The 27,979-nt window shown below is 57.6% G+C and overlaps 5 protein-coding genes across 20 annotated transcripts; 3 read left to right on the top strand and 2 right to left on the bottom strand.

Moving 5' to 3' along the window:
- Positions 1-497: 497 nt before the first annotated feature.
- TRADD (TNFRSF1A associated via death domain) lies at positions 498-6,295 on the bottom strand. Its single transcript, XM_004744348.3, has 5 exons — positions 6,192-6,295; positions 2,804-2,962; positions 1,716-1,993; positions 1,429-1,633; positions 498-1,312 (listed from the first exon to the last, which is right to left on the bottom strand). Exons 2-5 carry the CDS (start codon positions 2,952-2,954, stop codon positions 1,002-1,004), a joined length of 945 nt encoding a protein of 314 aa, XP_004744405.1. The 5' UTR covers positions 2,955-2,962; positions 6,192-6,295; the 3' UTR covers positions 498-1,001.
- FBXL8 (F-box and leucine rich repeat protein 8) lies at positions 6,295-10,057 on the top strand. Of its 3 annotated transcripts, XM_004744344.3 has the most exons (4): positions 6,295-6,410; positions 6,859-7,021; positions 8,057-8,212; positions 8,751-10,057. In XM_004744344.3, exons 3-4 carry the CDS (start codon positions 8,061-8,063, stop codon positions 9,721-9,723), a joined length of 1,125 nt encoding a protein of 374 aa, XP_004744401.1. In that variant the 5' UTR covers positions 6,295-6,410; positions 6,859-7,021; positions 8,057-8,060; the 3' UTR covers positions 9,724-10,057. The 3 variants fall into 3 exon arrangements, with proteins under 3 accessions (XP_004744401.1, XP_044932090.1, XP_044932091.1); XM_045076155.1 differs by lacking the exon at positions 6,859-7,021 and having other exon boundaries at positions 6,324-6,410; XM_045076156.1 differs by lacking the exons at positions 6,295-6,410; positions 6,859-7,021 and adding an exon at positions 7,058-7,294.
- A 141-nt stretch (positions 10,058-10,198) lies between these two features.
- On the top strand, positions 10,199-15,645 carry HSF4 (heat shock transcription factor 4). Of its 6 annotated transcripts, none has more exons than XM_004744341.3 (13): positions 10,199-10,766; positions 11,417-11,525; positions 11,620-11,747; positions 11,848-11,972; positions 12,239-12,314; positions 12,430-12,494; positions 13,028-13,130; positions 13,378-13,519; positions 13,744-13,867; positions 14,611-14,716; positions 14,815-14,880; positions 14,998-15,067; positions 15,332-15,645. In XM_004744341.3, the coding sequence occupies exons 1-13, from the start codon at positions 10,644-10,646 to the stop codon at positions 15,481-15,483; spliced, it is 1,389 nt and encodes a 462-aa protein (XP_004744398.1). In that variant the 5' UTR covers positions 10,199-10,643; the 3' UTR covers positions 15,484-15,645. The 6 variants fall into 6 exon arrangements, with proteins under 6 accessions (XP_004744398.1, XP_004744397.1, XP_012907646.1 ...); XM_004744340.3 differs by having other exon boundaries at positions 13,392-13,519; positions 13,640-13,867; XM_045076154.1 differs by having other exon boundaries at positions 10,623-10,955; positions 13,392-13,519; positions 13,640-13,867.
- A 549-nt stretch (positions 15,646-16,194) lies between these two features.
- NOL3 (nucleolar protein 3) lies at positions 16,195-19,780 on the top strand. Of its 4 annotated transcripts, XM_013052199.2 has the most exons (5): positions 16,196-16,376; positions 16,501-16,625; positions 18,736-19,038; positions 19,207-19,548; positions 19,633-19,780. In XM_013052199.2, the coding sequence occupies exons 3-5, from the start codon at positions 18,744-18,746 to the stop codon at positions 19,638-19,640; spliced, it is 645 nt and encodes a 214-aa protein (XP_012907653.1). In that variant the 5' UTR covers positions 16,196-16,376; positions 16,501-16,625; positions 18,736-18,743; the 3' UTR covers positions 19,641-19,780. The 4 variants fall into 4 exon arrangements, with proteins under 4 accessions (XP_004744407.1, XP_012907653.1, XP_004744406.1 ...); XM_004744350.3 differs by lacking the exon at positions 16,501-16,625 and having other exon boundaries at positions 16,195-16,432; XM_004744349.3 differs by lacking the exon at positions 16,501-16,625.
- Positions 19,781-20,183: 403 nt separating this feature from the next.
- KIAA0895L (KIAA0895 like) lies at positions 20,184-27,883 on the bottom strand. Of its 6 annotated transcripts, none has more exons than XM_045076150.1 (9): positions 27,761-27,878; positions 25,722-25,949; positions 25,406-25,434; positions 24,564-25,177; positions 24,332-24,475; positions 23,954-24,086; positions 22,695-23,000; positions 22,497-22,594; positions 20,184-21,551 (listed from the first exon to the last, which is right to left on the bottom strand). In XM_045076150.1, exons 2-9 carry the CDS (start codon positions 25,730-25,732, stop codon positions 21,387-21,389), a joined length of 1,500 nt encoding a protein of 499 aa, XP_044932085.1. In that variant the 5' UTR covers positions 25,733-25,949; positions 27,761-27,878; the 3' UTR covers positions 20,184-21,386. The 6 variants fall into 6 exon arrangements, with proteins under 6 accessions (XP_044932085.1, XP_044932086.1, XP_044932087.1 ...); XM_045076151.1 differs by lacking the exon at positions 27,761-27,878 and adding an exon at positions 27,153-27,734; XM_045076152.1 differs by lacking the exon at positions 27,761-27,878 and adding an exon at positions 26,349-27,140.
- Positions 27,884-27,979: the final 96 nt, after the last annotated feature.

Consider the following 27,979-nt stretch of genomic DNA (forward strand, 5'->3'; position numbering starts at 1 on the left):
CAAAATCTGTCAAATGGCTTACCAGATCCTGAGCTATCTGCGTCCCATACTCACAAACTCTGCAAGCCCACCCACCACCCCTAGATCTAGTCACTCCAAACTTTGTTCTTCTAACATCCTCTGTCCTTCTAACTTCCCTCAAGACCTCACCAGAGGCTGGCTATGCCCAGAATGTTGCCATTCCCTCAACTCCCCACTCTCAACTCTATTCACACTCCTATATCTCCCTGGAAGCCCAATCCCTAACCTGGGTTAGGCATCTGCTGCTCAGTGCCCCATAACTTTTTGTATTTTTCACATTAAAAAAAAAATAATGGGTAGGGGCGCCTGGGTGGCTCAGTGGGTTAAGCCTCTGCCTTCGGCTCAGGTCATGATCCTGGGGGCCTAGGATTGAGCCCCACATCGGGCTCTGCTCAGCGGGGAGCCTGCTTCCTCCTCTCTCTGCCTGCCTCTCTGCCTACCTGTGATCTCTGTCTGTCAAATAAATAAATAAAATCTTTTTTAAAAAACAGGTAATATTTTATTGCTGTTGCTTAAAATTTGCAGTCCGACACTGAGTATAAACTGGGGGCAGGCAGGTTTCGTGTATCTTGTTCACCACGGTATTTGCAGCACCCAGGATGATGGCTAGAACACAGCAAGTGCTTAATGAGTAGTTGTTCAATGAGTGAAGAGGTAAGGGCTGGCCAGAAGCCCCTCATTTGGGGTGGGCAGACTGCTGCAGCAGGTCACCCAGGCACCCTGTTAATCTCACAGTATCTGGGGGCAAACCCCCAATGGCACTGCAACAGGAATGGTGGGTGCTTGTCCAACTCCTGGAGAAGGCAGTCGACAGTGCCCAGGAGCTCCAACAGCTGGGCTAAGTGGGGTTACAAGTGTGGTCTCAGAGTCCCATGGATGGACAGGAGCTCAGCAATAGCAGCAGAAGGAGCCGAGGGTCATTCGGGCGCTCCAAATCCTGCTGGGCAACTGGCCAATCCCCCCTTTTTCTGGTACCCAGGTTAGGCCAGGCTGCCATCGGGATTTGTGAGGCCCAGCAAGTCCTCTGCCAGGCTGGTGAGCTCGTTCTCCTCAAGGGCCTCTACCAGGCGCTGCAGCGTGGCCCTGCGGCCCTCTGCCTGCACGAAGCGTCGCAGCATCTGGAAGGCCTGCTCGTACAGCCCTTCGCGCTCATACTCATAGGCCAGTGAATCGAGCGCCGGGTCCCGCAGCGCACGACAGCCTCGCTGCAGGGAGCGCCCCACTTTGCGCCATTTGACACCCACTGAACGCGCGAACGTCTGTTGGTCCTGCAAGCTCAGCGGCCGGTTCACTGCGGGGAGGAGTGGGAAGCAGAGTGAGCTCGGGAACACCAAGACTGTCCCAGACCCTGCTCCTCCCAAACTCCCTCTTCCCGAGGACCCTGCCTCAACTCTGCACCCGCCTCACCTATGGGCTGACCCTGGAACAGAAAAGTCTGGACAGGCGGTGGCGGCGGTGGTGCCGGTGGCTTCTCCTCTGAGAGAGAGGTGGTCAGGGATTGCGAGGGCGCTGGAACGACCTCCATGTTGCCACCCTGGCTCCCCGAGCCGCACGTCAGATTCCGGAGCGCCTCCTCCAACTCAGAGAGTTCCTCGTCCCGGAGCCGGTCAGGCTAGGGAGGGGAGTGCGGCGTCGGTGGGCGTCTTAGCCGCAGATCCCCGCCCCACCCCAAACTGGCCCCTGCCCAGCCGCACCTTCTGGGCGAAGATGCAACTCAAACAGCGTTCCTCATCCGTCAGCAAGGTGTCCAGCCGCTCCGTGCCGGCGCGCAGCTCCAGTTGCAGCGGCACAGAGTGCAGGGCGAGAGCCCCCGCCAAGCACTCTTGCAGCGTGGCGCGCAGCGACCCCTCGCGGTAAGCGCGGAGAAAGCGGCTGCAGGGCTGGCGCCCGCGGAAACGCACCTGCACAATCAGCTGGGGCTCGCTGCGGTGGATCTTGAGCATCTGCAGTACGTCTGGGCTCCCGCCACTCTCTGTGGAGGCGGACAGTCATGCGACAGGCGGTCCCCATGCGGGGCCATTTTTCCAAGCGGTCACGGTGGGGTGAAGCCCATAAAGACTCCCTCCCTGACCCTAGCTCCCAGCTGGGAAACAAAATTGGGAGGCACACAGCAACAACCCAAAATGAAGGCCAGAACCTATCACAGGGAGCAACGGAGTGGGTGCCTCCCCAGATCCATCCTCGAAGCCCCAAATGAGGGTAGGCAAAAGGGATTGGTGAGAAGCTTTGCAGCAGAGAGGGGCCCGTGCCCAGGTCGGCAAGCCTCGGGGCGTCGGAGGAGCAGAAGGTGTCAGGTCTTCGGCCTCTACTAACTGTGGCTCCCGCTGCCCAGGAAGGAGGCAGATCCCCCAACCGGTTTCAGTTTCCTGTGGCCTGTGCCCTGAGATGGGAAAGGGGGGCTCCCAAAAGGTAGGTACTGGGGAGGGGTTTTGGGCAAGGAGTGCTGCAGTGAGAGAGGAAAAGAGAGAAAGCGTAATTAGTAGAAAGCAGTGAGCTGATTGGTCTGGGGAGTTGGCGGGGCATAGAGAGGTGGGGACGTTAGTGCATATATAGGTAGATCATACACAGACACGGGACACCCAAGGGCACACCTGTGTAAACAGAGAAGACAAAGCCAGGCATCCCTCTCCTCTTCTCCCCCCTCCCCTTAAAATCTTTTCTGTACCTCGGTAGTTAAGCACAGACCCAAAGAATTGAGGAGGTGGGGCCTCAGCCCCTGGTCCCGCCCACAAGAGGCCCAAACCCTCCCAATTCCTCTCCAAGTACCCGCCCACCCACACACCTGTCAGTGCAGTCCGCAGAGCTCTGTACACGGGCACCTTCTGCTGGGCGTGAGCATAGGCATCAGATAGGACCACCTTGTCCAGCGAGGACTCCACAAATAGGTATGCGCTGCCCACCCACTCGTCGAGCCCATTTGACCCAGTCGCCATCTTGTCCCCTGGAGAAACAGATAGTCAGGCATCCAGATCACCCCCCACCCAGCCCTGGACAAAAACTGTCCAGTCCTGTGTGGTTCAGCTGCTGCCCCCCCCCCCACCCCCGCTCCCAGCCAGGACACTTGTGAGGGGAAGTTCATCCTCTTACAGGCAGCCCCTTGTGCTTCTAAACCTGCACAGCACAGCACAGCTCAGCCCAGAGTTGCAGTGAGGAGTGCCGGGCCACTATCCAGAGAAAGCGCAGGGTCACAGTGGCAGAAAAAGTGAGGTACTCCCTTGCGGTGGTGGCAGAGAAGGTCTGCCCTCTCCTCAGGCCAGGTGGTCACTCTTTCAAAGCTGACAGGAGGCATCCTTATCCTGGATAGTGCCCAGGCCCCATAGCCAACAGAACCCATATCCTGGTATGCCTTCAGCTTAAACTTGAACCCCCATGATCACTTCAGGACAATAGCCCTTGCTAGGTTTTGTCACCTGCATTCCTACTACATACCTCCTGGGTCCATTTCAAAGGACACCTGTAGTTTTCACCTGCCCAGATTCCCTCTCCTAATCCTGATTCACCTTTCAGGCCTTCCCTCTACCCTCTTCTCAACCCATGTGCCTGTTAGGAGCCCTAACTCCACTCCCTAATTCCAGGTATGCACAAGTTAAATAGGCCTGGCCAAATCCACATACTCTACTCCCCTTTCTAAAGTGATTAGTTCAGAACTGGGCATAGGATTTAGGCTGGGCCAACCAGTCAGAACCAGCCTGCAACTGTGGCTGGACCTATAAAGAAGAGAGACACTAGTTTCCCTTCCCATGGGACTGAGCTGGAAGAAAGGACAGGACTCCTCTGCTGCTGCTGGCAGAGAATTAAACTGGCACAGAAGGATACAGAGCCAAGAGAAAAAGAGGTGCATGCCTAACCATGCTATGCTCTTGGCTCTAGCTGCACCCTGAACTTCTCAATTACGTCACTTAAATCATTCCTTTTTGTTCTAAAGTCAAAGTCCTTACAGTTGGACTCTTGTCCTATGCAACTCAAATTGTTTTATCACAGATTTCCTCCCTGTCCAGACAGAGCCAGAGCCCCTTGGTGCTCATATCTCCTCTATCTTCTGACAAAATCCTAGCCCCTAGATCATGATGGGAGGGCGGGGAATTCACAACCAGGAAACCACTTCATTGACCCTCCTCAGTTTAACTGCCTCCCTGTTACTGCACTGTGAGGCTATAGAACTGCCCTGCCTCTTCCTCCCCACCCCTCCTGAGGCAACATTCCATCCTTGTCCCAGAAATGTTGGCTCAAGACCTCACCTCTTGCCCCAAGAGTCACACTTCTTTATCTCTGATCTCCAGCGTTTATATATAGTAGGCTAGGAGGGGGTACTGAGCCCTAGCTGTGAGCACCCTGGATGTCATTGCTCTGGGCAGAACAGATGGGGTGGGCCCCAGCTGGCACCCATTTACATGAGGGACAGGGAAGGGGGTTATTGCTGCCACAAGGAACTAGGACCACAAGGAACTAGGACCTTGGACCTTGGACCTTGGACCTTGATGAGGAAGGAGCAGGAATCCTGAGCTAAAAGTAGAGGCTGCATTTCAGATCTGCTGCCACACCCTAACCCAAGAGCCAAAGCTGGGACAGTAACTGTGCAGGGGCTCCCCAGCATCACCCAGACCTGGCAAGAGAAATGGTACCTAGTGATGGTCCATCCCACCCTCTGTCTGCGCACAGGAGACATACCTTTTGAGTGCCCACCCCCCCATAACCTTTCGGTAGAAACCATATTGATATTTGTGAGGTTACCCAAAGCAGTAGTCTGGAAATTAAAAGGAAGCTAGCTAGCATTGTTTACCTCTGCAGAGGGTGGGGAAGAGAGTGGGGAGAAGGGAGATTCTTATTTTCATTGTATTTAGCAACAAGCAAAAGTAAAATAGACCTATGTCCCTTGTATTAAAAGGCAACATAAAGGGGCACGTGGGTGGCTCAGTGGGTTAAGCCTCTGCCTTCAGCTCAGGTCATGATCCCAGGGTCCTGGGATCTATCCCTGCATTGGGCTCTCTGCTCAGCCTTCTTCTCTCTCAGCCGGCCTCTCTGCCTACTTGTGATCTCTGCCTGTCAAATAAATAAAATAAAAATCTTTTTTTAAAGGTGACATAAAATTGAAGCAAAAAAAAAAAAAACCATAAATGGGGTAAGACTCTATAGGTGACAAGTGGGACCAAGAGCAGTACAAGACAAGTGAAAGGAATTAGAGCCCAAAGGGAGTGGACCAGAGGGTAGAAGAGTGTGGGAACCTGTTGTGAAACATTTCCCCTTCCTTGTCTTCTTAGCCCCATGACTAGAAGTTGCTGACCCCATCATTGTGATCGGGCCCCACGGGCGGAAGTGAGGGCAGGACCCAGCCAAAGTCTGCCTGTCAGGACTGTCAGGGCGGGTACTGGAAACCTGGAGGAAGAGGCGATGCTCCATCACACTCACTAATGGACAAATGCGAGAAGTCAAAAGGGTCTGCCGGCCTGGAGGTTCAGAGGGTCAGATAACTGGGACAGGGACCTTGGGCTCCCTTGGTCCGCTGGGGAACTCCTTCCTACGTGTCCTACGGAAGCCCCTCCTCGGGAAGCCCCGCGCCTTACCCACCGGGAGTCCGCCTCTCTGAGGGTGGAAACGGGCCAGATCTTGGGGACTCTCGGCTGAGCTGAGACTGTGAGCCACTAGCGGGTACCGACTCAAGAAAATAGGCCCCTACCACCAGGGGCCAGCCAGACACAGCGCGCCATTAATATAGCCTAACGACCCCCTGGCAGCTCCGCCTTGGGCCGGGTGGTCCCTCAAGGGCTGCATCCATCCTGGAGCGCTCCCTACTCAGCTGGCCTGCTCCCAAGCTCCCGAGGGAAGTTCCCCCTGACTCCAGTTGTGCCCACTCTCATGCTGGGGTCGCATATTCACCTGGCTGGGGCGGGAACAGGTTTTTGTCCACAGACATTTTCAGAATCAGGCCCAGCCCGCCTTCCAACCAGCAGGAACCTGACACCCCCTCGAAGGACCTCAGCTGGGACAAGGAACCTGCGAACGCCAACGTCCGTACGCTCTCTGCCGCCTCTCACGGAAACAGCCCAACAGGCCGCCGCCACCAACTGGCCTGGGCAGTCGCGGATGACCACCGAGCTGCGCCCACCCTCCTGAGCCAGGATTCGCCTCTGCTCGCGCCAGCACCGAGAAGCCCACCGACCCTCTGCACTAACCTGGCGGCCTTGGCCCAGCTCGGATTCACACGCCCGCTGGGCTCCACTGGACTAGGATGCTTCCGGGTGTGCGCGGAGCGCAGGGGTGGTGCCCCAGCCCCAGCAGCCCAGTCAGCCCCGGCGTCCCGCCCCCAATGCTCCCCTCGGTTTCTTCCCGCCCACTGTCCTTCGCTGCCAGTCCCCAGCCTCTGGGCAAAGCCCACCTGGTCCGTTGAGCAGGTAAGACATTGGCGCCCGAGGTTAGAAGGCGTAAAGAGCCACCGGAAAAGACTTCGGGCGCTTTCGGCTCTTATGATCCCAGGGGTAGGGGGCTCAGGGTGAGAGCTACCCCGCTTTCTCAAGCAGGGAGCGGACGAATCAACAAAGAGGCACCCCCTGGGCACCACAATTTTCTAGTGACGTCTGGGTGGGGAGGGTTTGAGCGGGATGATCTCTAACCTCTCCTACTCCCTGACACTCAGAACGGGGTGCCGGTGGGTCCAAGCTCAAGCCTGGCCGCGGGTATCTGAAGCCCCAGGATACATGAGATACAAGGTGCAGTAAGGGACCGTTAGCCTGGAAAATACGGGGAACTAGAAAACTGGCAAGTGGTGTGAAACGTTGTGTAGGAAAACTTTCAGGCACCCTAAAATGGGCAACTTTGATGAGGACACACTTTCCGATAAAGGCCGCGCTCTGGAATGGGTCTGCAGAACTCCAGAGGAACCGAAACTGCCCGCCCTGAGCCTGGACTGGTCCGGAGTCAGGATTGAAACTTGAACCCAGGACCCCTCAGGCACCAGAACCCGAAGCTTTTCTCCACCCAGCCGGCCTTTCTTTGGAAGCACCCGGTACGTCTCCCCAGTGAGGTGGAGGAAAGGAACGCGCCGCCCCCTCTTCGAGCGGATTCAGCTGTGCCCCACCCCTCCCCCGCTTCCTGATTGGCTGGTGGTCCCCGCCAATTAGAAGTCTTCTCCAATGCCCCCGCCCTATTAACCCAGGCGTCACTCTCTAGTGACTGGCTTGGGATGAGGTCTCTCAACTCCGGACCTGTAAAGGCAATTGATACTTGCTGAACTTCAGATTCCTGGGCCCCACTTTTACCCGAGAGCCTGATTTAGTAGGTGGGCCGGTAGACTCTGTATTGTGAACAAGTGTCCGGATTATTCTGATAGCCCCCGCCGTCTGAGAAGCCCTCATTTCAATAGCCCTTGAGGCGAGGCTTGGATCCAGTACTAACCTGGAACTCAACAGAAGCTGGGAAGAGAGCAGTTCTGGAAGGTGTCTGGAAGACTAGTCTGGGTGGTCCCGGTGGCTCTGAGTGTGTGTAAAGGGAGACAGGAGGCTCTCTGAGCTGGGGTGGGGTGGGGAGGGGAGGACAGCTTTGTCCCGAGTCAAGGCAGGTGCAGCTGCCCTCCACCTTCCCCAGGGAAAACTTTAGGGGCGAAGAGAAAAATCGAACAGCATTTTCCAAATCCAGATGTTTGGCTTTATCAACCTCGTACGCAGATCGTGGTTGCATTCCTTCTAGTGTAGCATAAAATGTAGATAGATTTGTTCAACAAGTGAGAAGGTAGTATAAAGGAGAATCAGAAATCCTTCAGCAACCAGGGGCGATCATGGATCTGAGACCTGTGCAGTAAGTGAAACTGGGCCTCATGCTTTGTTTAATAATTTGGTTAAATGTTTTGCTGTCACTTGAAATTATTAATAATATTTTCAGCTTTGCATTGGGCTCTGCAAATTATGTAGCAGTTTCTGGGCCACAAGCCTTTACACACATAGGCTCTGGTCGTCCCCTCAACATTTTGGCTTTCTGGAGCCCAGAGATGCCCCTCTCTCCAGGCAAGAGCTTCTGGAAGTGGCAGAGTTCCCATCTCTTGCAGGATCATGGCCGAGCCTGGAGAGCAACTGCCAGAGGAGGTGCTGGCACTCATCTTTCGCCACCTGTCTCTGAGGGACCGTGCAGCTGCTGCCAGGGTCTGCAGAGCCTGGGCTGCTGCTGCTACCTGCAGCATGGTGTGGCACGACACGACCATCAGGTGAGCAGACTCCTCCGTCTCCCGCCTTCTCCCTTTCTCATGGAGTCAGGGCTTGGGGATATCTACATGTAAAAGCATAATCATTACTAATATTTGTTGACCACGTACTATGTACCAACTGGTGTTCTAAGTACCTTACATATATTAATTTAATCCTCACGAAAACCTTATGTAGTGATAGGCAGAATTATCTCTATTGCACAGATAGGAAATTGAGGCAGATTGATTTAATTACCCCGTACAGGTCACTCAGCTAAGTAGTAGCAGAGGCACAATGGGAATCTGACAGTCTAGAGGACGCTTAGCCCCCTGAGAAAGCTGAGTTCCTGAAATACCATTGGCTATCCCTGCCAGGGCTTCAACTCACGGCAGGCGCATCTGACATCGTCCAAAGGAGTTCCCTCTTAGTATCAGTGGCTATTTGGGGGCAACCTGGCATGACCAGGACTGGGAGGTATATGTGTGGGGTGTCAGGAAGTGGGGATGGGCAGAGGCGTCTTGCGGCCAATGCCTTTTTCACCACTGTTCTAACTGCAAGTTGCGACTGCGAGCGCGAAGGCACGCTGCTGCCATACCTGTCTGCCTGCCTGGACCATGTTCACAACCTACGACTGGAATTTGAGCCGGCGAGGGAGCCGAGCCGCCGGGCGGCCACTGAGTTGCTAACCGCCCTGGCGGTGCGCACCCCGGGACTTCGAAGCCTGCGCCTGGAGTGCCGCGGAGAAAAGCCGCTCTTCGATGCAGGCCGCGACATCCTGGACAGCGTGCACGCTATATGTCGGGCCGCGTGCGCGCTGCGCCACCTCGACCTTAGGCGCTTGCCTTTTACGCTGGACGACGAGTTGGTTCTGCAGGCGGCACGCGGCTGCCCCGAGCTCCGCAGTCTTTTCCTTGACAACTGTACGCTGGTAGGCAGCGTGAAGCCCGACTCTGTGCTCGAGCTACTAGAAGCATGCCCGCGCCTGTGCGCCCTCGGCCTACACCTAGCTAGCCTGTCCGGCACTGCCCTCCAGGTGCTGGCAGCGCCGGACCGCGCGCCTTTCGCTCTCCTGGCCCTACGGTGCGCGTGCCCCGAGGACGCACGCGCGCCACGCCTGCCCGAGGAAGCCTGGGCCGCGGTGCGCCGCCGCCACCCAGGACTGGCCGTGGAGCTGGAGCTGGAGCCAGCGCTGCCCGCTGAGAGCGTGACGCGCGTCCTACAACCTGCCGTGCCAGTGGCTGCGCTACGCCTCAGCCTCTCTGGGGATACGGTAGGCCCGGTGTGCTTTGCAGCGCGCTACTACGGCGCAACCTTGCGCGCGCTTGAGGTGCGCGCTGCTGCCTCAGCGGAGCTGGACGCCGCACTGGAGTTGCTGGCGGCGCGCTGCGCGGGCCTGCGCGAAGTACACTGCTTCTGCGTGGTACGACCCTCTGTGTTGCACGCCTTCCGCGCGCATTGTCCGCGCCTGCGCAGCTACACACTCAAACTAACGCGGGAGCCCCATCCCTGGCTGCCCACGCCTGTGGCGTGATGGGGTGGTCGCCTCTCCAGTATATATGTGGCCGCTAAGATGCTGGATGCATTTGTCCAGGCGTGCACCAACTGCCAGCCCGCTCCTTCGGGTCTCTGTTGCGTCTTGTGCCTCTGGAAGATGAGCGCATGTAGGATAGCGTTGGGACCATCCCAGGGCGTCTTGAGTCCACTGGACGGATCTCCATAATGGGATCATCCTCCCCCAGTCCCACTCCTCTGCTGACGCTGCGCTAGCTCCACGGCCCTGGCGCGTGAGGGGGGCGGATAGAGAGAGGACCCTGGCTCCTGTGGCGACTCGGGTGTGAGTGTGAAATAAACAAATCCTGTAGCAACACGCGTCCTCTGGAAGGCGGGGCCGGCTCTGAAGGGGGAGGGCGGGGAAACTTCAGAGGCGCAAGGACCCGACCGGGCTGGCACGGGATCGATCAGTTGTACCGATGCGGCTACCGAGGTCAGGGACAGGGCACTCCGCATCCTTGGAATGACAACGCCCCAGAATTCTGCGGGATGGTGCCAGCTTCTCTCCGCACCCGCTCTCCACACCCCTTGCTCCTATCTGCCCTTCCTATCCAGGCAATGGCTATCGCCTTCTAGGGCTTTTCCAGCCCACACCGGGCCGCGCATGGGTGATTTCTCCCGAAGAGCAAAGGAGGAAACGGCCTGAGAAGGGTGGAACTAGAACCCGGGTCTTCCTCCCCACCGGACCCCTCCACTCACATTCGATCCCAGCCTTCCCTCTCGGTCTGCTGGTGCGGCTGCAGAGGTCTGAGCCCCGCCCCGCGGGTTCGCACGTGGTCCCCACCTGACCCCGCGCGGGGAGGCGGAGTAGGGCGGGGCGGGCGGCAAACGCAGCACTTTCCGCGGCTTTCACAAGCCCGCGGCACCCGGCCCGAGCTCTTAGCCGGCCGAGACTGCGCCATGCAGGAAGCGCCAGCCGCGCTGCCCACGGAGCCGGGCCCCAGCCCAGTGCCTGCGTTCCTCGGCAAGCTATGGGCGCTGGTGGGAGACCCGGGGACCGACCACCTGATCCGCTGGAGCCCGGTGAGGGCTGGGGCCCCGTGACTTCCCCAGTGGTTCCCAGGATCCTTCCACGTCAGTGAACATCCACGCCCACCCAACCCCTGTCTGGGACAGGGCTATGGGTCTCCCGATTCAGCTGTCCAGTGTAGTTTAACTTGGAGGGGTTGTGCGAGATGAAGAGGAGGCGACTTCCTCCGGACCGAGGAAAGGGTAGGCGCCTTCTGGAGACCTAGAGCCTGAGGGATCTTTGAGGTCATTTAGTTCCCACCCCACCCCAACAGACAGATAGGAAAACAGAGACTTGGAGAAGGGAAGAGCTAGGTCTGGTTCTGGATCGGAGTGGCGTCTTGGGTCTGGGACCCGTCCAGGGTTGGAAGTCTGGCTTCTGCTCTTTCTTTCCCAAAACCCAGTACGGAGTGTGGGTCTGGCTAGGGTAGGGACTGACTGTGGTCGCTCCAGGTTAGGCCGCAGAGCTGGTTCTGGCCTGGGCTTGTCCCATGTCTTCATGAGCGGCACGGGTCTCCAGCGTGAGTACGAGTGTGTGCGTGTGTGTGCGTGTGTGTGCGCGCGCGCGCGCGCGCCAAAGCGCGGGCCTGGCCGAGAGCGGCACGGCTCACTGTGTCGTCCGGTCTCCGCCCGCACCGTGGGTGGGCGGGCTGCGTTCTTGGCAGAGCGGGACCAGTTTCCTCGTAAGCGACCAGAGCCGCTTCGCCAAGGAAGTGCTGCCCCAATACTTCAAGCACAGCAACATGGCAAGCTTTGTGCGGCAGCTCAACATGTGTGAGTTCCTAGGACCGGGAGGGAAGTGGGTGCGAGGGCCTTGGTGAGCGGGGGGGGGGGGGGGCAATTTACGCTCCCATTCCCCCCTCCCTAGATGGTTTTCGGAAGGTGGTGAGCATTGAGCAGGGCGGCCTGCTTAGGCCCGAGCGCGACCACGTCGAGTTTCAGCACCCGAGCTTCGTACGCGGCCGAGAACAACTACTGGAACGTGTGCGGCGCAAGGTGGGGGCGGCCTTCGGGAACCAGCAAACTCGCGTGGAAGTGTCGAGAAGGCTAGCCCTGTTCTCGAAGACTCTGAACTGACGGTGCCTCCCACTTGCAGGTGCCTGCGCTGCGCAGCGACGACGGCCGCTGGCGCCCCGAGGACTTGGGCCGGCTGCTGGGCGAGGTGCAGGCTTTGCGGGGAGTGCAGGAGAGCACCGAGGCGCGGCTGCGGGAGCTCAGGCAGTGCGGGGGGAGGGGGCGTAGGAGGGTTGGGAGGGAGAAGGGGAGTCTGGGCGAGAGAACACTGGCTGCCAGACAGTTCTTCTGGACAGCTCCTTCCTCTCTCATTTCTTAGTGCCTCCGTCCAAAGAGGCTGAGCTGTGGAACTCAGTTCTGGGCGGATCGATGCTCATCGGAGTGGTCGTGGGTTTAGACCTGCCATTCTGTGGGGGGTGGTAACCGGGAGGACTCTCAGATGCCTCAGCACCTTCCCACGCCTTCCCCCGCAGGCAGAACGAGATCTTATGGAGGGAGGTGGTGACTCTGCGGCAGAGCCATGGTCAGCAGCACCGGGTCATTGGAAAGGTGTTCCTCTCCCCCTACCCTTCTCTCTATCACTCCTGAACAAATCCACCTGGAAGTGCCTTTTTGGGTGGGGACAATGTCCCAAGTATGAATTAACTCTTTGCTTCCTCTTTAGCTGATCCAGTGCCTCTTTGGGCCACTTCAGACAGGGTCCAGCAGCGCAGGAGCTAAGAGAAAGCTGTGAGTGAGAAAGTCAGGGACGTCCACCCCCCCCCCACACACACACCCCTACACTTCCCAGGAACCTCCCTGCCAGAGGTCCCATGCGGGGACTCCTTCTCCTCCAGCAGCTCTCACCAGGAATCCTCATTGTTCCTCCCGGCACTACAGTGTTCCTCAACCCATGGGAATTTCCCCAAGGTCCCCCCTTCCAGGACTTTCCCTCTCTCCCTCCAATCCTACCAAGTACTCCCATTCCCAGATCCCTGTGTTCCAGACCTTAGCCCGAAATTCCTACCCCTAGCAGTCCCTTCCTCCTCACTCCAAAACATCCCAACCCAACAGCAGAGGGTCTGGGGCTCAAACCATGCTCTCTCCCTCCCCTCTCCACCCCCAAAAGGCCCCCATATCTGGGGGGAGCCCCTTCTGCCTCCAACATGTGACTGATGCCCTGGCAACAGGCCTCAGCTCTGCTGACTTGGCTGCTGGGGCCTGAGGGAGGGAGGTGCAGGCTGAGAGGCCTGGGGGATGTAGCTGCCCTGCCCCCTGCACAGGTCCCTGATGCTGGAGGAGGGGAGCTCATGCCCAACACCAGCCAAATTCAGTGCCTGTCCCCTACCTGGTGCCCTCTTGCAGGACCCCTACTGTATCCAGTCGGTAGGTTTTTTCTTCTCCTCCCTTCCCTAGGGCAAAAGTGGGCTTATGGAGAACCTATTCCTTTCCCCCATTCCCTAATGGGAAGAGAACATGGAGGCCAGCCCCCGCCCTCCGCTCCACCCCAAACCCAGGCTCCCCAGCATGGACTAAGCCTTCCCCCTCAAATCTTACTCCTCAGACCTGGTAGATGTGGGTACTGGTTAGGTTCTGGCTCTCCCTATTGCTTGAGAGGAAGGACTGGGCTCAGTCATCTATTTACAGCCCCTCCCAGAGACCTCCTCGGGCCTCAGCAGCTCTCACAGGGCCAGGGGCCCTATCATCTCAGACATCCACGAAGACTCTCCATCCCCTGATGGGACCAGGCTTTCTCCTTCCAGAAGTGGCAGGAGGTAAGACAGACAGGCCCGCCCTCTGGAGAGCTTGTAGGGGAGGGCTTGGCAGCCCAGATGGCTGTGGAGAGAAGGGGGAGGTCAGTGCCGGAGTCTGGTTGAAGCTTTTCTCTGGTGCAGGGAGAAGGGCCTGGCACTGCTCAAAGAAGAGCCGGCCAGCCCAGGGGGGGAAGGCGAGGCCGGGCTGGCCCTGGCCCCAAACGAGTGTGACTTCTGCGTGACAGCCCCCCCGCCACTGCCTGTGGCTGTGGTGCAGGCCATCCTGGAAGGGAAAGGGAACTTCAGCCCCGAGGGGCCCAGGAATGCCCAACAGCCTGAACCAAGGGGTCCCAGGGAGGTATCTGACAGGTGAGCAAAGCGTCCGTTCTTGCCTGGGAGCCCTGGGGGCCTCTTCTGCAGGTAGACCACCGCTAACTAACTTCCCAGCCTTGCCTACCCCTTGTGGCTGAGGGGGAGGTGAGGCAATATGATGACCAGATTTCTCAGAGTTACTCTAAAGAGTACCAGCATCAAAATGCCCTGGAAAGTAGAAGCTCCCATCAGATCAATCAGTCTATCTAGGGTAGAGCCCTGGAACCTGTATTGTTTTTTGTTTTTAAGATTTTATTTATTTATTTGACAGACAGAGATCCCAAGTAGGCAGAGAGGCAGGCAGAGAGAGAGGAGGAAGCATACTCCCTGCAGAGCAGAGAACCTGATGGGGGTCTCGATCCCAGGACCCTGGGATCATGACCTGAGCCCAAGGCAGAGGCTTTAACCCTCTGAGCCACCCAGGTGCCCCGCCCCCCCCCAACCTGTATTGTAACGGAGTTTATTTCGGTGATTGGAAACACTGACAAGTACACTATAGTTTAAGAACCATGGGTGCTGACAATTCCAAACAAAAGGGACATGTATCCCAAGACCCCAGTTCCATAATCCAAACCTCAGGTCAAACCTAGGAAGCAGAGGCGCTCCTTAAGTACCCTCTATGTGGGGAATCCTCTCCTACCATCTTGTAGTTGTCCTATTTTGATCCTGATGTATCCAGGTTCCTTAGGAACCTAATGTGGGGTGAACACTGCAGGCTGACAGCAGTTCTCTGTGTGCAGGGGAACTCTGGGCCTGGAGAGGGGGGTGCGGAGCCCAGAGCATCTGCTACCTCCCATGTTGCTTCAGCCCCCCACTGAAAGTGTGGAGCCCACAGGGCCCTTGGATGTGAGTATACCTTCAGCAGGGCAGGAGCACAGGGCAGAGGGGAGGGGGGCCTGAGTGGGGTCTGTTTGGAGGGGAAACTGGCTGAGCGCTTCCCCCAGGTGCTGGGCCCCAGCCCCCAAGGGCGAGAATGGACCCTGATGGACTTGGACATGGAGTTGTCCCTGGTAAGATGAAGGTGGGGAGGGCAAGGGTTAGAGTTACTGAACCAAGCCCTCAGCCAGAGCCCCAGCTCCCTTCCTCCACTCTCCTCCCCAACTGCTTCCTGGGGTTCTCCTCTGCAGATGCAGCCGTTGGGTCCAGAGAGGAGTGAGACTGAGCTGGCAGTCAAAGGGTTAAATTCTCCAGGGCCAGGTGAGAGTTGTGGTGACTCAGGACCTTGGTCTGAGCTGCCAGGATTGGGTGGGCTGAACAGTTTGTGTTTTGAAGGGAAGTACTGGGAGTTCAGGCTGCCCCTGGGATAGCTACTGAGGCTACCCATGCTCTGGCCGGTGGGTGAGAGTAGAGAATGGATGTTTCATCCTGACTGACCGGCAGGCAGGACAGGTGAAGCTCTCCTTCCTCCAAGAGAGGAGGAAGAGCTGTCTCTCTCTGCTGAGCACAGCCCAATCCTCCTAGGGAAGGACTCCACCCTTGGGGCACCACTCCTGCTGGATGTCCAAGCGGCTTTGGGAGGCCCAACTCTCAGCCTTCCTGGAGCTTTAACCATTTACAGCACCCCTGAGAGCCGAGCCTCCTACCTAGGCCCCGGGGCCAATCCCTCCCCCTGAGACCTGCTTGGCTCTGAAGCCAGCCTACCTGAGGGGCTGGCCTGAAGCAGCACCCCCTTCTGGGCTTCCTGGTGCCCTTGGAAGAGGCAGAACCAAGACCCTGCTACTTTGTGGTCCTTCTCCATTACTGAGCCCTGCACATAAACTGCATTTTTTTCTGTGTTTCTGGTCTCTTTTCTTTACCGACCAGGGAGCACAGAAGTCATGGGTGGGGGTGGAGGGGGACTTTGCATTCATAGAAATTTCCAGATGCTAAAGCTTTAGTAGCGGAACCCCTGGAGAGTGGAGGTGCTTGGGACCCTAGGCCCTAGTTATGCTTAGGCTTCTGCCCAGTGGCCGGTTCCAGGGCTAGCACGTGGCCACTGCAACCTCAGGGGTTTTTGGGGTCACATCCGGTTCCACGATGCATCTGCTCTGTGATCCTGTGTAAGCTGGTCCCCTTCTCTGAGCCTTATCTGGGATAAGCAGAAAGAGTTCAAGGAGAAGATGGATCTAAATTTCCTGGGAATTGCCCGACGCCAGAAGGCCCCCCTCCCGGATTCATTCCGTGCGCCTGGGGTGGGGAGGGAAGGCGGACTATGCCTAGAAGCCCAGGGGTGCCCGGCCCCCCAAAGCCTGCCTCCGGGTGTCCCCAGAACTCCCCCCTTCCCCTCCCCGCTCCCAGTTCCCGGCAGCCCTGGCCGCCCCGCCCCCGCCGCAGCTGCTGCTCCCACCCCCACCCCGCCCTGCCCTTTCTGCCTCGTCATCTACTGCCCCGCGGAGGCTCGACCCGTGAGTGGGGCCGCCCGGAACGCTTAGAACCGGGAGCCCCACCCCACCCGGCTGGGGGAGGGAAGAGATACTGAGACTGGGCAGAATCCGCGCCCGACCACCACCAGCCGAGCTCGAAGGAGGTCTGTGAGCACCGCCCCTCCACCGGGTTCTCGCGGTGGGACTGGGTGCGGGGGAGGTAGGGGGAGCCTTGTGATCGCTCTTTTGTAAAGCCACCCGCAGTTTCCCACAACCCTCGCTCTCTAGCATAAGAGACCGCGCAGAGAGGTGGGAGGGAGGCCGAGACCTTCCTCGATGCCTCGCACCTGGAGCCACCTGGAACTCCGGATTTGGCCTCTGATCGTTGAAGGACTGGCCGGGACTTAATTTCGGTATTCAGTTCCGACCGTTGACTTGCCGCTAGGGCCTGTGCACCCCACACAGGACAAAGTGCAGCACTTGGCATACTGCAGGGAGGAGGCTAACGTGAAAATAACTTGCAGAGCCATGAGGGAGGAGGGGTCAATCCAATCTGTCCCCCAGCCCCAACTTGTACTGAGCAGGTCCTGCACCCGTGACTGGGAGACAGTCTTTGGAGGTCTCCGCTGAAGAGGGCAGAGGGTCCCTGAACACAGTGAAGTGATGTCAGCGTGGTGGTGAGATGCTGCTTCTGGGGCACACAAGAGAAGGAGCCAGTCTGCCTTGGGGACGCTCAGGCACTGGGGTGGACAAGGGGACATTTGAGTCTTGGAGGATGGGCCCCCAGTGTGGAGGGAGGGGAAGGATATTCCAGGCTTAGGGAACAGCATCTGCAAACGTTTACATGTGCCAGGGGCTTGCACGGTTCTCCCAGCACTGTGGGGCAGAGGGAAATAGGTGGTGTGTGTGGGGGGGAACCTGGCTGTCCATAGGGGTGGGAGGTGGTTTGAGTGGCCTGGCCACACGATCTTTATTCTCTCTGATGGGCAGTGGGGAAAGGGGACAAGTAGTTGAGGCTGATATTCTGCTTGGCAGGAGATCTCAAAGTTCAAGCTGGACCAAGTCAGATTCCAATTCTGCCCTCTGGTCTCTCTGAAACTGTCTCCTCATCTGTAAAATGGGAACAATAAATCCTGCCCCAGAGACTTGTCAAAGTCACTATGCTTTGGGGGTGATGGGAAGGGAGTGAAGGGTACTGAGAGAGACTGTCACAGGAGATAAGATGATGATGGGGGGCTGAGGGAGGATGCTGATGGAGACCCAGGGAGAGGGGGGCAGGGGATAGTTCTGGTCTCTGCTCAGTAGTCTGGGGGAAGCGCTGACAATGCGGTATGGCCAGGAGTGGTGAAATGACCAGGGAGGCACAGCATGACACCAGGTGGTAGTGAGAGAGACCTTGGAGGCAAGATGGGGCTTGGACTACAACCACTCTCCCAGACCTAGAGCCAGATAGAGAAGTAGGGGAGTGACCTCAGAAGGAGGATGAGACCCAGGAGGGTGCTGTGTGGACAAAGCCAAGGCTAGAGGAGATGAGCTGAGAGAGGGAGTGGTCTAGGGCCTGACCCCTTTGCGGCTTAATGCCAGGGGCCTTACTGCCTGGGTCAGGCCACCCCAGAAGTGATGGGCCATTGTCCTTGCTTGTTAATAAATGGATTAATTTCTACCTAACACCCACTGCTTGCTAGAGACAGGCTCTCAAAATAGGAAGATCCATGGAAGAAAACTGAAAGTTCAGCAGCATTTGTTGACAGCTTTTATGAGTTGGGTCTATGGCATTTAAGGAAGCAGCAAGAGAAGATTCCCAGGGCAGCAAGGAAAGAGTTGGATCTCAGGTGATGTCAGGAGATCTTGGTCAGAGCTAGGACTTAAGAAAATTCAGGTAACCCTGCTCAGGTATGAGGAGATGGGACATACTGGGGGCATTGGTGAGGGGCTGCAGGGACAGCGCATATCCTCGGGGTCAGAATAAGGAGCCCGGACTTCCTTCAGTCGGTGAGGGGAGGCCCTCAGCACTTGTGCTCTGGGTGCAGAGGGGATTCAGTGCTCTGCAGGGTCTAAGCTGGACAGGAAACGCCAGACTAAGAAAGAGGTTAGGATGACAGAAATAGTCAGCGGATAGACTGGAAAAGTCGAGGCTGCAGGCTGGGTATTGGGATCAGCTGGGATCGTCTTTATTCCTGTTACGGTGGGGAAGCAGGCTGGGAAATAGAAGTTCCTTTGGATAAACTAGGTCTGAATAGAATATGGGATCCACAGGCTGCGGGGGCTCAGGAGGGACGTGCTGACTGGGGAGAGGGGTCGAGAGTAAATACGGACCCAGAGGAGTGGAGAGCCACAATTGTCATTTAGGGGATGGAGAGAAGCCTGAGTAGACTGGGGACAAGCCCTCTGCCGAGGAGCTCTCTGGCCGCGGGGCTGGAGGTGAACTTAAATCGCAGCCGTGGGTGTTCACTGAGACCCTGGGGGAGAGGTCAAAAGTGGGGAGTCCCGGCTCCCAGTACCTCTCTCCCCTCCCCCATGCAGCCCCCACCATGGGCAATGCGCAGGAGCGGCCCTCAGAAACCATCGACCGGGAGCGGAAACGCCTGGTGGAGACGCTGCAGGCGGACTCGGGGCTTCTGCTGGATGCGCTGCTGGCGCGGGGCGTGCTCACTGGGCCCGAGTACGAGGCGCTAGACGCGCTGCCGGATGCCGAGCGCAGGGTGCGCCGCCTGCTGCTGCTGGTGCAGAGCAAGGGCGAGTTCGCCTGTCAGGAGCTGCTGCACTGCGCGCAGCGGACCACGCGGACACCCGACCCCGCCTGGGACTGGCAGCACGTGGGCGCCGGTGAGCGCGCGGAGGCGGGGCCTGAGCCAGAGCGCGGGGCGTGGCATAAAGGGTAGAGTGGGAAACGGAGTACTAGTCTCCCCCACCCCCAAGGGTGTGTGTGTGTGTGGGGGGAGGGATACCGCAGAGGCAGAAAATGAGCCTCAGATACTCCCACCTCCGCCCCAGGCTACCGGGAACGCAGCTACGACACTTCGTGCCCTGGCCACTGGACACCTGAGGCACCTGGCTTGAGAACCACTTGCCCCGAACTGCCCAGAGCTTCAGACTGCGAAGAGGCTGGGGTTCCCGGGGGCTCAGAGGCAGTGCAATCCGGAACTCCTGAGGAACTCAATCCGGAGCTGGAAGCTGGGGCCTCTGAAGAGGCTGAGCAGGATGTCGAACCAGAACCAGAGGCAGAGGCAGAACCCGAACCTGAACTGGAGCCGGAACCCGAACCCGAGCTGGAGCCCGAGCCCGAGCCCGAGCCCGAGCCCGAGCCCGACTTCGAGGCTGGTGACGAGTCTGAAGGTGTGAGGCTACCCAAACCCGGTGCCGGACTGGCGGGAGTGTGGGGCCCACCTGATCAATCATTTTTTTCTCTGTCATCTCTAGATTCCTGAATGCTGGAGGAACACTGACAGGCCACCCCTGCCCAAGCCGCGCGTAGGACCTGGGATCCTGCCCTGACATGTGTGGGGGGTTGCCACCAAGTCTCCACCCGACCCAGGACCACTAGAAGTGAATAAACTCTAGAGGGTCAGCCTGGGCTGTGTGACTCTGGCTTTTTGCCCAGGAACCAGGGTGTGGGTCCATGCCCTTGAGGTTCTGCAACCTGGGCAGCCTCATGCCCCACTGTCCAGTTCTTAGCCCCATTTCATCCTCAGTAGCCCAAGCCACGCCCCCCTGGAGCCCTCAGTCCCAGGCCCTTAGTGTGACAAGGGCCAGACCCCTGGGCCCTGCCCCACAGTCCTTTTCCTCTCGTGAACCAGTTGTGGGGGCTGGGGCTGTGTAGTTACCTGCCCCCCACTTCATGGACGTCCTTGGGCATGGTACAGGGAAGGGAGACTTCTCTCCACTTAGGGCAGGCTAGAGCTCGCAGCCTTGAGAAGTGAGATTAGGAGAGAGGAATAGGAAGGGATCTTGGGTAGACAGAGCCCACACGCTTCATTGTAATTGTTTTAATTGTCTGGCTTCTCTCTGGACTGGGGACTCAGGGAGGGTTCCCACCAGTAACTGGCACCCAGAAGGTGCTCTACACACATTCACTGACAAGATGAATAAGGACTTTCCAGTTGCATTTCTGAGTTTTACAGATGGGAAAAACCAAGGGCAAGGGTGAGAGTGGGAATGGGTCAGCATCACACAGCTGAGTCTGAGGTGAAACCAGAAGCAACAAGCACCTCTATACCATCTTGATCTGGGGGAGGGGTGGCTCAAGACTTGGGGCAACAGCTAGGAGCCTGCCCCTCAGTCTCAAATGTGGCTGTTGCCAGCCTATGCCACCCTCTGCCAGAGGCCAGCTGTGAGGGTGTGGGCAAAGACACAGGAGCAGCACAGGCCATTGGAGGGGCTGGGGGCTGGGGGCAAGGCCAAGTGAGCTCTTGGGCTTGACTCACAAGGCCTAAAGGACTGTGTGTGTGTGAGAGAGAGACAGAGAGACAGAGAGGAGAGTGGGGCTAGGAACTGTTGGTGCCTTCCAGAGGAGCACTGTTCCCTCCACCACACCTTTAGAAGCTGCTGCCTCCCAGCCCCAGGAAGCAGAGCACATAAATAGGGTATAAATACATGAGCAGTGGGAGAGGCAAAATGCCAGAAAGCACACCCCAGCCCAGCTGGGTCTCCACCACCAGGACCGCTGCCCCTTGAGCCTGTGTGAAAGCCAGACCCTCATGCTCAGGCAGTCACCCTAGGAGAAGGGAGATCCCCACCAGGACCCAGTGAGAGGTAGAAAGCGTGAAAGCTGAAGGAGCACCGAGGGGCCAGGTGGGGGAAGGGAGACACTGGAGTATGCAGACACCCAAAACCATCTCATGCAAGAACAAGTTTCTACTCCCAAACCACCCCCCATCCCCATCATGCTCAGCCTCCCTCCTGCCCCCAGGCTTCCCCTCTGTTCAACAGAGAGCCGGACGTAGGAGGGCAGACTCAGTTTGCTTGACATGCTACTACCGGTCCCTAGGCCCCAGAGAGGCTAGCAAAGGACCCAAAGGCTCTGATGTTGCCACTCCTACCTCCTGGGATGCTCCTGCCCTCCAGTTCACCAAGAAACACCCAGGCCATGGAAGCACAGAACAGTCATCTTCATGTTCTGAGAGCTGATCTGGAGCCCTCCGTCCAGAGCCTCCGGCTGTAACTCTCAGCCAGCCTCAGTCAGGCAGCAGGCGGCCCAGTTCTGCCTCATCCAGCCGGTTAGTGGCCATGATGTGCTCCAGCTGCTGCCGGTAGCGTGCCAAGTCTTGCATGAAGTGGGGCACCCGGGTATTGTCCAGCACCCCATGGGGCCGCAGGTGGTCTACATCCTCATAGGACACCTGCAGGAAGGAAGCTGGTCTTCAGGGGGAGCCAGAGGGAGCCATGGCTTTCAAGTAGCTGGTCACTGCTCTCTATCACTGTCTCACTGCCGTCTGCTCCTGCAATGCCTCCCCTTCCCCTCCAGATCCACTCCCAATGTTATACACTCTGAGGCTTAGTCCTAGGTGTGTTTGCTCTCCTAACCCCAACCCAGCTTCTTCCCTCACCTCCAAAACTAGGTATCTAACTGCCTCCTGAACACCTTTCCTGCTATCTCTCTCAGGCACCTCAGACCCCACACCCAATGCTGAATGCCTGGGGGTCCGCTTATGCCAGCCCTACCGGCCTCACAGTTCCCTGGGTCAGCTTGAGGGAAGGGACCTGGAATATCACCCTCCAACTCAGGGTGGCCACTGGGCTGGAGGAATTCTCCTCTCTGAAGAGCTTTCCCTAGCTTGCTCCTCCCACTGCATGGCCACAGGAGACTAGACTGCCATAAGTTCCACAGGAGTGACTGGAAAGGCAGTTTCCTCCTCCCACTGCACTCCCTTCTCTAGGCCTCTCTCTCCATTCCACCTTCCACAGAACATCCACAGGGAGCCTCCTAAAGCAAAAGTGACATTTCTGAAAGCTCTCCTGATTCTTTATTGCTTCAGGTGAAGTTTACCTTCCTTAGCCTGGCACAGATACCCAGAGCCAGACTTGGTGTCTGGCTGTTTCTCCAGCCTCCTCCCCCCAACCTTCCTAACTGCTCCCCTGGCCTGAGTGCTCGCCTCCTTTGAGGTGTGGTATCTACACATACACCTGCAGTCTAGGTCAAGTACCTCTTTGTTCACCTCCCCCCAGGTCTCCCCGCCAAAGAAGCCTGGCACCTAATCCTCAGTTGGGCAGCCATCAGAGGCTCAGGGAACACTGCAGGGACGAGGAGAACTGGCTGGGATCCCTAGAGGTCCGTGGCCCCTCACCTTGCCCAGTGAGGTCAGCAGCGGGAAATCGATGGTCTGGCGGTGCCGCAGAATGCGTACGATGCCATCCAGGTACACCTGATCCTTGCTGAAGCAGCCTGTGGGCGCGAGAGGGTTTGTGAGCCCCTAGGCCGGAGGCCTGCCCCGCCCCCAGGCCTCCTTCAGGGCACCCCACTCCAACCCCGCGCGGGTGCCCACCGGGCAGCGAGGTGTCAGTCTGGCCGCGCTTGGCTCGCACGCAGTACTCCCAGCGCACGTCAGCGTCCTGCACGTAGCGCGCCAGGTCCTGGAAGAGCTGGCGGAAGGACATGCGCGAGGCGCGGTGGATGGTGTAGTAGAGCAGGGCGGCACGCCACAGGAAGGGCTGCTTGCGGAACAACACGCTGTGCAGGCTGGCCAAGCCCTCCTCCGTGGGGTTCGCTGGCCGCAGTCCGTACTGCAGCCGGCCCTCCGCACTGTGCCACGGCTGCCGCGCGTTGTTCACGCCCCGCAGGTAGTGAGTGCCTACAGAGGAAGGCACCACTGGGTAGGTCATCCTAGGGGACCAGCCTGCGGGCCACGTCCTGCTACCTCCTACAGAAGCTCTAGCCGGTGACAGCGAAGGTGACTCATGGTGACTCACGCGTACTCTAGCCCCTAAATTCAGCCTCTCGTGCAAATTCTTGCCCCCAACCCACGCCCCAAATGCATACTCACCCAACCCCAGGCAGTGGGAAGACCCTCCTTAGGTGAACTCACACCCAAGGGCTTAGAGTCCCCCACACAAGAATCCTTCCCCACCCATCCAGGGCTACACACACAAGCAACTCTCCCAAACCCACACTGCCCCCCACGCCCCTCGGAGAGGTGCAGGAACTCCCAAACCACCGCAGCCCACCATCCCCAAATGTCCATATCAATTTGACAGTCATGCTGATGATCCCAGCGAAAAACATCTTTTGCCCAGAGCTACAGGATTCTTAAATAGGAGAAACAGACAGAAAGGAATAGTAATTCCCGTTCCATGCTCTCCTTTTCAGCTCAACCTATCTCCTCCTAAAACCTGGCTTTATGTCCTCAACTAATTCCATTCCTAGGATCTGGCTTTCCACCCACCCAGGAGGGCCTCCATGTTGGCTGGGCTAGTGGGACCCTCAGGGTACTCCCTCTGGCCTGTCCGGGCCTCAGCAGCCTTGTCCCCACTGTCAAGGGAAATCAGAGAGGAAGTAGAGATGAAGACGAAGAGATACCCAAAAGGAGCAAGAGATGAGGGTGAGCCCAGATAGCGGGCAGGCATGTTCTGGCCTACCTCTGTGAGCCAGAGGGAGGAGGTAGCTGCTCACGAAGGGAAAGGACCCGTCCTCCGGAAGGAAGGGGAAGAAAGAGAGGGGGGTGGGGTTACTGGGGCCCCTTGCTGCCCCCCACCCTGTCCCAACCCCCCTCATCCTACCCACCCACCCACCTACCCACACCCTGACCTATCTCGTGCCGCAGCATGCCCTCCAGCCAGTACTGGCGGGCTCCCGTCAGGTTGATGGCCAGTGTTGGTCGGCTGTTCTCCACCATCATCACTGCCTGGGACAGCAGGTCTTCACTCAGCTGCACCACAACCTGCAGGTGGTAATGAACCTAAGCCATGGCCACCAGCCCTGAGACCAGGATGCAGGTGGACCCACTGATGCCACAGGGCAGCCAGGCCACACACCCTTCACCACCTCTGCTCAGAGCCAGCTCCCACCTTATTAGAACAGGGACGGGGGCTTGCCTGGGATCCCAAGCTGGCCAGGTGTGGAGCTGGGCCTGGCAGCCTGGTTTGGGGCACAGAGTAGAGGGCCTCGAAGCGAGGGCTAGCTCACCTCCCCAACGCAGCCCTCCTTCTGCATGTATTTGCGAACAATGGACCAGATCTGGCACTTGGTCAGCAGCTGGCCCCCCGTTGCAGCTTCGAAGTGTTCATAGGTACCAAACTTCTCCAGGACAGCCTCAATGATGCCAACTGCCTGCACAGAGGGTTGGGGTGGCTGGTCAGATCAGGTGGTGATCAGGATCAGGACCAGGACCAGGATGAGGCAGGCAGGCTGGACTGACCTGATGGATGAACTGTCCAGAAGCCTCACAGTACTTCTCCAGCACAGCCGTGGGCATGGGCTCCTGGTACTCGAACTGTGGGTTGTAGGTGTAGTGGGACTGGAAGAACTTGTCCCGCTCTCGGTCCATATTGGTTGGCCGCAAGGCCACCAACATGCAAGGGCTCTTGCTGGCACCACGGCCTGCATCCTTTCGAGTCTTAGCAATGTGAGGCAGGGAGGCTGCAGGCCGCAGGGTTCCCCCACCTGGGTCCCGTCCCCGTCCAGGTGGGGCCCGACCCTGGGTGCCACCCCCCCGCCGGCCAGTACTATTTACAGTATAGGTGCTCTCACTGCGACGCATGTGGCCACGGAGGCCCAAGTGCAGCTCTGAGTAGGGCTGCAGCTCAGGCCGGGGCCGCAGGGCTGAGGGGATTGACAGAGCCAGGGACTGAGGCCAGGGGTACAGCAGTGTCCCATCTCGGTCTGAGTGCTTCAGTCTATGGCCCAAGGACGAGGGACTGGTTGGTGGGCTGGGGGGTGCCTGTTCATACACCTGAGCCCCTGAGTCCAGCACCATTCTGTCCTGGGGTTCACATCCAGCCGGGTCACTCCAACTCCCCACACTGTCGACTTCTGGGGACACAGAAGGGCATGTGGAGGCCAGTATGAGTGGGTGTCGCCTGAGCACCAACAGGCCTTGTGCTCCACAATGCCCTGGCTGGGTGCTCAGTGGGTTCGGGGCCTGCCACCAGGGATCTGGATAGCTGCGCCTTCATCCCCATCCCCGTGTCCATTCCCTCCACCAGGCTCACCCAAGGAAGCTGGACTGGGGGAAGCAGGAGGCAGAATTGATACACTCACCTAGATGGTGGTACTGGAACCCCCTTAGCCTGTGAGCTGCTGGAAGTGAGGCCTGAGCCCCTTCATGACTTTCATCCCTGTGCTCGGCACCCACCCAGACTGGGAGCTGGTATAGTGTAGCCCCAGCTGCTGGGAAGATGGCTGAGGGAGCCTCACTTCCTTTAACCTGCCTTCTACTTATGGCATTTTTTCGGTCTCATCCCTCCCCTCCCACCTGCCCCACCACCTCCGCCAGGCCCAGTGGGCCTCAGTCAGGTTGAGTGCCTGCATGCCCCTTGCATATGTTAGTACTTCCACCAGGAATGGTATCTCTCACCTCTGGGTCATATGTTCAAATCCCAGTTAGAATTAGCTTTGTGGGGAGCAGAGGGAGACTTCAGCAAATTCAAGCCAATCCTTGGTCTGTCTCCTATCAGAGGCCTCTTTCTAATGGTCATCCAAGGCCGGTGTTGGCACGTTCACCCCTTGCTCTGTACTAGGGCTCAGAACAATCCAGTTTCTCCCCAGAGACTGACAGAAGGCTCCAGATTCTGAACTCCTTTGCCTGTTCAGGGACACAATTCCAGTATTTCTCCAACATCATCAATCTCTTCCTCTCTATGTATTCTTGCCAGCAGCATAAACACATGCTGTTATTTCTGTCTTAAAAATACAAAACCAAACTCACTTGACCCCACACTCCTCTATCCCGACCGCATCTCCCAGCAGCTGCTCCCTGTTGCAGCACAACACCCATCTGTATGCAGTCTGATTCCTTCTTTTCCTGCTTTCTCTTATGTTTCACTCCAATTAGGCTTCTGTCCCCACTCTCCATTGAAACTGATCTGAGCAAGATCATCAATGATCTTCATATTGATCGGTGCACTTGACAAATTAATCATTTCATTTTAGAAACATGTTCTCCACTTGGGCTTCTCAAGCACACTCAAATATATTCTCCTACCTCAGTGGCTGTTAGTTCTTGGTCCTTCTCGCTCATCATTCCTGTCTTCCTGATCTCTTAAAATTGTAATGCCTCAGGACTTGGAAATTCCTATAGAAACTTCTCTCCTTCATTTATGCTTATTCCCAGGGTGATCTCATCCAATTTCACGGTTTTAAGTACACCACTCCAGACTTCTATAAACCTCCAGCCGGTGTTGCCAGTTCTCAGCTCAACATCTTTACTTGAATGTACAACAGGCATCTCCAAACTGAATATGTCTCCTATCTGGAATGCTTCCCCCCAGATAACCGCAGGGCTCACTCTCCCATTTTCCTTAGATTTCTTCACAAAGATGTTATCAGACAAGTCTCCCTAACACACTTTCTTTAAAATAGTAAACCTCCTCTTTCCTCCCCACCACAATCTTCTCTTCTCCATATTATTGGTTTCTAAAGCAGTTATCACCACATGAAGTACAGTATATGTCATTATTAGTTATCTGTTTTCTCCTTTTGAATGTTCACAGCTGTGTCCCCAGAACCCTGAACAGTACCTGATCCAGAGCAGTTGCTCAATAAATGGATCAACCCAAGAGCACTTCTTCTCAGAACTGGAATCATTCCATTCACTCACTATGTTTCCCTATCAATTTCTGATCCCCTACCCCACCTCTCTTCCCTCTGCCTAGTGACCAGCAGTTTGAAAAGATTTCAGGCCTCAGACTTCACTCTTCTCAACTAGCTGTACGCTTTTCTGGACTCCTCACTGGTCTCTGGGTCTCTACCTCCATCCCCACCCCCTCCCTTCTTTCATTCGACCTACCTCTTTGTAATTACCAAGAATACGCCTGTTTCTTTCACGTCTCAGGTTCTTTCGCCAAGAATGCCCTCCCACTTGCCTCCCTGTGGCAAACTCCTAACCATTCCTAAGGGCTCGGTTTAGATCTCACCTCCAGGACGCCTTCTTGGCGACTTGGAGGCTCCCAGTGTCTAGGAGCCTTCTTTACCACCCTAAGCTGTCACTGTCGGAGCCTAGATCCGACACTACCCCCTTAACTCCCTCAGGGCAGGGACGGATCTGATTAACCCCCATGTCCCAAGCACCCAGCACTACATGCGGAATGAATGAAAGATGGTTGGGGAAGAGCCCAGACACAAGGTGGAGTCTAGTGACAAATGAGAGGGTGTGGCCTACGCCAATAGAAAAACTCCCGGAGAGGATAACGTGAAAGAGGAGCCAATGGGGGGGAGAGGAGGGGCGTGACCTGCAGCCAATAAGTGGCAGAGGATGGAGCAAAGGGCGTGACCAATGGGGGGCGGAGCCAGAGGACAATGGAGGGGGGGGTCCCTGGTTAGGTGAGTAGGGGTCGTGTCGCTCGCCTTCGCGGCCTCTCGGGGGTCGGGGGTTCTGTCCGCGTACCGCGCCCCCACCTGTTCGCTCCTCTTCTCGCCGCCGCTGTTCCCGCTTTGCAACACCAGTCGCCGACAGCCCAGCCCGCGGGAGCGACCGCTGGTGACGCACGCACTCGGGCGCGCGCACGCTCACGGGAAGGCGCGCCTATTCACGTCAAATTCGGCGGCGGCGCGCACCCGAGAACAAAGCTGGGGGTGGGGTCAGGCAGAGCCGAGGGCGTGGTGTCCGCACCAAGT

The sequence above is a fragment of the Mustela putorius genome, unplaced genomic scaffold (genome assembly GCF_011764305.1).
Source record: "Mustela putorius furo isolate JIRA1106 unplaced genomic scaffold, ASM1176430v1.1 tig00000174_pilon_pilon_pilon, whole genome shotgun sequence".
Taxonomy (NCBI): Eukaryota; Metazoa; Chordata; class Mammalia; order Carnivora; family Mustelidae; genus Mustela; species Mustela putorius.